Raw genomic sequence first — 7,358 nt, forward strand, 5'->3', positions numbered from 1 at the left:
GATGCTGCTGAAGCCCCCCTAGCCGCTGCTACATGAGGGAGGTGGAGAAGAAGGGATGGGTCGTGACAGGAGGGAGGTAGAGAAGAAGGGATGAGTCGTGACAGGAGGGGTTATGAGAACAGGGCAACGGCGATAGTGAGAAACCGTTCGTTTCACTACTGATCAGCTAGGTGGAAATAAAGCGAGTAGCTAGCCTAAGTAGGAGAGGATGGGGAGAAGTAGGCCTAGTGTAGTCTCTCTCTGTCTCTCTCTCTCTCTCTCTCTCTCTCTCTCTCTGTCTCTCTCTCTCTGTCTCTCTCTCTGTCTCTCTGTCTCTCTCTCTGTCTCTCTCTCTCTCTCTCTCTGTATCTCTCTCTCTGTATCTCTCTCTCTCTCTGTATCTCTCTCTGTCTCTCTCTCTCTCTCTCTCTCTGTCTCTCTCTCTCTCTCTGTATCTCTCTCTCTCTCTCTGTCTCTCTCTGTCTCTCTCTCTCTCTCTCTCTCTCTCTGCAGTGCTATAGGCTATAATGTGTACAGTATGCATTTAATACCGTCTGTTGATGTGCATTACCCTGGGGCTGTTTGTTGAAAAACAACACGACACATATCTGATGTAAATGTAATTTGATCACGGTGGCTTATGATCATCTTCATGATCATGTAAAATCTGGATGCACTGACTGGTATGTAGGAAGTTTCAGTTCACATACACACACTCACATAGACACACACCCAGACATTCTCTCTCCATCATACACACACCCAAGATGTAAATTTACTGTGATGCATAGAGAGAGTTTGTGTAGCTGGAGTGGGAGGTGAGGTCAAGCATGTATGTGTGTGTGTGTGTGTGTGTGTGTGTGTGTGTGTGTGTGTGTGTGTGTGCGTGTGTGCGTGTGTGTGTGTGTGTGGGCCCGGTTCACACACTCCGCCGGTCAGAGAAATACATCTGTGCAGCACAGTGGAGTAGGCTGTCCTGTGCTGTTTTATCCAACTAAGCCTCTCCCTACACTCATCTCAGAATGTGTGTGTGCATGTGTGAAGGACTTAATTTCGCTCTGCGTTGTGTATTGTTGTGTCACTCGTTCGTTTTGAGCCAAGTTAAGGGATCACCCAGGGTGGGATCCAGAGCGTTGTTTTTCTGAGCTCTCCCGTTTGCGAGACGCCGCTCGATCTCGCTACGCCACCCAAATGCTGCAGTAGCTAATGGGTGGTGCAGGTGGATGGTATTTATACTAGGGGAGTGAGTTTCACTAGTTCACCACTACTCTAGCCTCCTTGTTACGTGTGTGTGTGTGTGTGTGCATGCACGTGCATGTACAATATGTGAGTGATTGCATGATTATATGCGTGTATGTGTGTGTCTGTCTGTGCACAGTATATCTGTCACCCAGTCTCTTGAGTGTGCATTACTATGTGGAACAGTATTCTACAAAATGTCTGCCTGTTTGTGTGCGTGTGTGAATGAGCGAGTGGACAGCATTTACATATTCAAATCTCTCTCTCCAGTGAGTTTACCCCAGGTGAACTCATCATCCTGAGATGACCCGCGCCACTCATGACCTCTGACCTCTGATCCCTGACCTGCACCATGGGCAGCGTTGGCAGCGGGGTGGCTGGAGAGCAGGAGTTCGCCATGAAGTCCGTGGGCACTAGGACCACGCTGCCCCGAGCCCCGCCCCTCTCCCGCCGCTGCCCTGCCGACCGCAGCAGCAGCGCCGAACGACTGCCCCGTCCCGCGGCGACGGTTTCCGAGGGGACGGCGTCCAGCGATGAACGGGGGAGCGTCAGCGTCGGCACCGGGACGGACACGTGTACCGGGACCGACCGGCCCACCGGCTGCGGGTCCGTCTCCACCACCACCAACGCTGATCGGGCCGTGGGCGGCGCGGCCGGCGGGAACCGCGGGGAGGCGGAGAGCGCCAGAAGAGAACGAGAGTGGGAGAGGGAGAGGGGAGACAGGGGGAGAGAGAGGGAGAGAGACTGGGAGAGAGAGCGTCTGGAGAGGGAGAGAGAGCGGGAGCGTAACAGAGAGAGGGAGAGAGAGAGGGAGCGGGCGGAGAGGGAGAGGGAACGCGAGAGGAACCGCGAGAGAGAGAGGATGGAGAGGGAGAGGATGGAGAGAGAGAGGGAGAGAGAGAGGATGGAGTGGGAGAGAGAACGGGAGAGGGGAGAGAGGGAGAGGCAGGGCGGGGGCGTGGCCCTGGACGGGTGTGGTAACGTTGTTGTGGGGCTGGCGGGGGGGGAGAAGGGGGGAGGTGGGGTGACTCAGCACCAGCATAGAGAGATGGGAGCCTCCAAGACAGACAAGGAGAACAACCCAGCCAGCCACAGCAACCCCCCCAACCACAACCCCCCCAAGATCCTACCTGTGTCTGGAAAACTGGAGCAGGTGGGTCCTCCTTCTCAAACACTTGAGGCCTAGTTTTGTCAAACCCTCACCTCTGTACCCATCGAATGGTCACTCTTGCCTATTTGTCTCTTTCTCTCTCTCCCTCTCTCTTTCTCTCTCTCTGCCTTCTACCTCTACCTCTCTCTCACTCTGCCTTCTATCTCTTTCTCTCTCTCTCTCTCTCTCTGCCCTCTACCTCTCTCTCTGCCCTCTCTCTCTCCCTCTCTCTCTGCCATCTACCTCTCTCTCTCTCTCTCTGCCCTCTACCTCTCTCTCTCTGCTCTCTCTCCCTCTCTCTCTGCCCTCTACCTCTCTCTCTGCCCTCTACCTCTCTCTCTCTGCCCTCTCTCTCTCTATCTCTCTGCCCTCTACCTCTCTCTACCTCTCTCTCTCTCTCTCTGCCCTCTACCCCTCTCTCTCTGCTCTCTCTCTGCCATCTACCTCTAACTCTCTCTCTCTGCCCTCTCTCCCTCTCTCTCTGCCATCTACCTCTCTCTCTCTCTCTCTGCCCTCTACCTCTCTCTCTCTGCTCTCTCTCCCTCTCTCTCTGCCCTCTACCTCTCTCTCTGCCCTCTACCTCTCTCTCTCTGCCCTCTCTCTCTCTATCTCTCTGCCCTCTACCTCTCTCTACCTCTCTCTCTCTCTCTCTGCCCTCTACCCCTCTCTCTCTGCTCTCTCTCTGCCATCTACCTCTAACTCTCTCTCTCTGCCCTCTACCTCTCTCTCGTTTTGTCTGTCGCTCTCCACTCAGAACAACTCCGGCCTCGTTCGCCCATCGGCCTTCAAGCCGGTCGTCCCCAAGAGCTTCCACTCCATGCAGAACCTGGTGGGCCAGGCGGGCGGCGCGGGGAGGCCTGCTGGGGGGCACAGAGAGGGGGGAGAGCCGGGGGAGGTCCCGGAGGCCCTGCTCCTGGATCAGGAGAGCCCGGTGAGGGGCTGCAGGGAAGAGGAGAGAGGGGCTGACGGCGCCGGAGGGGTCCAGGGAGGGATGTCCGACTCCGGGAGGAACTCCCTGACCAGCCTGCCCACCTATGGGCCCCCGGCGGCCCTCGGGCCCCTCAGTGCCTCCACCAGTCACATCAACAGGCTGGGCACGGCGGGCCTGGAGACGCTGGACACACCTGGCTATCAGGTGGGGAAACACTCACTCTCTACAGCAGCCATCACCAACAGGCGGACCGCGGTCCGGATCTGGACCCAGAAGCCATCCAATCCGGACCGGGTCTTTAACCCGATAAATCAATGAGAATTTCTCCCTTTTGGAGCGTAGGCAACTAGTTTGAGCCTGCGCAGCCTTTGTAGTATATTACGGCATTTGTTTACCATCTCATGTGTCGCTAGCCAACCGAATCTGCATGTTCATTGCCTGACATCAACCAGTCTACACGTGACAGCCTAGCTATCGTTAACGTTACTGTTATCAGAGCGATTCCTTGCTAACATTAGTTGGAGTTGGACACTGCATGACCAGAGAAACGTAACGACAAACGAAGAGGGAAGTGAGATACTACAAGACAGAAGTAACGTCAGCCTATACACGCCGTGCTCTAAAATAAGAAAAATAGATGTTGAAAATAGGGCGTTCCATCAAGAATGGACCGAGTTGTATATATTCATTCTCAACGCGGGTAGCTCTAAACCTGTTTATCTCATATATTTAAAAAGCTACCTTGTTTTTAAATGTAGACCTAATTTTACTCAAGTTTATAGTAGCCTACTTTTTATTTAGAATTCCTCATAAATGTGAAATCCCTCCTAAATGTGAAGTGTCAATAAACAGGTTGAAATATTGTTGAAATGTAGCCTACTTCATTTGATTTTAAAGTAAGTTGGGGACCATACAACTGAAGTGAACAATATTTTAACTTCCATGCGTATTTCACAGTAACATACTTGCTGCTATACAATAATTTGATAGGAATATGCAAGGAAACAAATCTGTGTTGAGGGCATAAAAAAACCCACGCATCACCACCGGACCCTGGCTTGAGGCCACTTTGTCAAAATGGACCTCTTAGAACTTTACTTGATTACCCCTGCTCTACAGCACAGGACAGGACAGGACAGGACAGGACAGGACAGGACAGGACAGGACAGGGCAGCGCAGCGCAGCGCAGGGCAGGACAGCGCAGGACAGCGCAGCACAGCACAGCACAGCACAGGACAGCACAGGACAGGACAGGACAGCACAGGACAGCACAGGGCAGGACAGCACAGGACAGGACAGGACAGGACAATACATTACAGTACTGTCATTTAGCACACTCTTATCCAAAGCGACACAATAATAGGCTACAAGTTACAATACAAGATGAGATGATATCAATTTGAATTGTTATATACAGCATGAATTAAAATGGGAATTTCCTGATAGTGTATCACAATCACCAGTTTCTACAAATGTTGTGACTAATTCCGATTTTTTTCCAGAATGGTCTGAGTGCCTCCGACAGTGGCCACTCCTCCTCAGGGAAGAGCTCCTCGTCCTATCAGAGGTTGAGTCACTTAAGTGACGCCCCCGTGCCCCTACGTCCCTCCCCTTCCTCCGATGACATCATCCAGGACCTGGAGGATCGTCTGTGGGAGAAAGAGCAAGAGGTGAGAGGTCGGCCGCAGGGTCATCCTGTTCCATCCTCCCTCCTCCTTCCTCACCTGTATCTGATCAGTGTGTTCAGGCTGCTCTTCTAGGTGGTTGGGCTTCTATATCTGCTCTCTGACTCTCCTGTGCCCCTTCTCCTCTTCTCCTCTCCCCAAGGTGCTCCACATGCGTCGGAACCTGGACCAGAGCGAGGCGGCCATCGTCCAGGTGTTCGAGGAGAAGCAGCGTGTCTGGGAGCGCCAGATGGACGAGCTACGACAAAACTACGCCTCGCGCCTGCAGCAGGTGACCAAACACACACACACACACACACACACCGGTCTTCAAACTACAGTACAGCCCACATGCTGCCCTAATTCTACACTTCACCTGTTAATCTTAATCACCGATTAAGCTATCTATAGCCACAGTATATCTTCATCACCTTTTGCAGGTGACGCGGCGTGCCCAGCGCTCCCAGAATGCCCTGCAGGCCCAGATCACACGGCTGTCCCAGGACAAGCGGCGTCTGCAGGAGGAGATGGCGGCGCTGCTGGCCCAGAGGGAGGAGCTGGAGAGGAAGTGTCTGGACTACAGGAAGGAGCAGGCTGACATCCTGCCCCGCCTGGAAGAGACCAAGTGGGAGGTGAGAGAGGGGTGGCGGGCGGAGTTGGAGCGTCCCTGCGGTCGGCGGGAATTACCACGCGTAGCCATGGGGGAATATATCTCTGTTTGAATTACTGTTCTTCAAAACAAACAATCCTCTCTAACCTTTACCCTCCTTACACACGCCCCCCCACACACACATCCCCCCCCCCCCCAGGTGTGCCAGAAGGCGGGGGAGATCTCCCTGCTGAAGCAGCAGCTGCGGGAGAGCCAGGCGGAGGTGGGCCAGCGCGCGGGGGAGATGGTGGCCCTGCGGGGCCAGCTGAAGGAGCTCAGCGCCCAGCTGAGGGAGCGGGAGGAGGCCATGCTGGGCCTCAAGGACTCCTACGGCGCCAAGAGCCTGGAGCTGGAGCGCTGTGAGGGGGAGCTGAGGAGGACCCTGAAAGAGGTACGCTCCCGTAGGCACGCTCACCAGCGCGCCAACCAAAACAACTAAACGCTAGAATTGTTGTGATCCTCTGGCAGGTGTCTCTTCTGAGGGAGAAGCTGGGCGTGTTCGAGGCCGAGGTGCTGGGTCTGAAACGGGCTCTGGGCGAGCTGGGAGGAGGGGTCGACGCCACCGTGACCCCTACCCTGGTGACCATGGGGTTCATTCAACCCTGGGGGCTCCACTGCCCTCGCACCCCCTCGGAGCCTGCGGCTGCCCCCCTCACCCCCACCACCTCCGATGCCCTGCTCAGCCTCCAGAGTGACGAGGCCAAAGCCCAGAGACAGGAGGCCCAGAGACAGGAGAGGCAGCAGCGCCAGGAGGCCCAGCTGCGTCAGGAGGCCCACCTCCAGCGCCAAGAGGCCCAGCTCTGCCAGGAGGCCCACCTGCGTCAGGAGGCCCACCAGCAGCGCCAGGAGACCCAGTGGGAAGAGAAGGGCGACCTGCGCCGGCAACTGGACCAGCTGCAGGGGGCGCTGCGCCAGGAGAGGCAGCAGAGGGAACGCCAGGCCCTGACCTTCGACCAGGAGAGGCACACCTGGCAGGACGAGAAGGAGAGGGTCCTGAAATACCAGGCGCAGCTTCAGATCAGCTATGTGGAGACCCTGCAGAAGAACCAGGCTTTGGAGAAGCAGGTAGGACAGCTGGGGGCCAAACTGGCCACGACCGCCCCCTCCCCCTCTTCCTCCAGCTCGCCCCCGCCGCCGCCCGCCCTGTCCTGCCTCCCGCCCCTGCAGCCAGCCCCCGCCCCTGCCCCCGTCGTCCTCACCCTCTCCCCGCCCTGCGAGGACCTGAAAGGCCTGCCCTCCCTCCACCAGCTGGCCCCGCCCTGGGCAGGACCCTCTCGCCTGGAGAGGATAGAGTCCACAGAGATTTAGCCCCCCCTGGATGATATATCCGTACCATGATCTTAAAACAAACCGCTCAATAGATTAGAGCGCTATATACAGCTAATAATACAGCCTGTACTTAAAGAAACCTAGCATACCGTAAAATAATTATGCTTATTATTATTATTCAGCAAAGGAATACGATACAGATCAAAACAGCCATGCTAACAAAACAGCTTAGAATACCGTGTTAACAACACCACAAGCAACACCTGGAGATAAATCTCCATCCTTTCTATAGCGAGACGTTTTGGCTGGAAGCAAAGTAGTGAAGCAAAGAAAGGATCATAAGAAGAGAAGTATCAGCCAGTTGGAGAGGCTGTTTGGAAGGGTCCTAGAAGGTGAGGTTGGGGTCAATGGAACCAATGGGTTGCTTCAAAAAATGCAAACCTTACCCATCCAATACTAAAGCAAATGCTCAAGGAT

At 54.9% G+C, this 7,358-nt stretch overlaps 1 protein-coding gene across 1 annotated transcript; it reads left to right on the forward strand.

Moving 5' to 3' along the window:
• Positions 1–1,570: 1,570 nt before the first annotated feature.
• On the forward strand, positions 1,571–6,920 carry lzts3b (leucine zipper, putative tumor suppressor family member 3b; the record flags this gene model as incomplete). Its single annotated transcript, XM_084456864.1, has 8 exons — positions 1,571–1,900; positions 2,231–2,371; positions 3,123–3,503; positions 4,802–4,969; positions 5,127–5,255; positions 5,404–5,595; positions 5,773–6,003; positions 6,081–6,920. The coding sequence occupies 8 exons, from the start codon at positions 1,571–1,573 to the stop codon at positions 6,918–6,920; spliced, it is 2,412 nt and encodes an 803-aa protein (XP_084312990.1).
• Positions 6,921–7,358: the final 438 nt, after the last annotated feature.

Source organism: Borostomias antarcticus (genome assembly GCF_949987555.1).
Source record: "Borostomias antarcticus genome assembly, chromosome: 23".
In the NCBI taxonomy this organism is placed as follows: Eukaryota; Metazoa; Chordata; class Actinopteri; order Stomiiformes; family Stomiidae; genus Borostomias; species Borostomias antarcticus.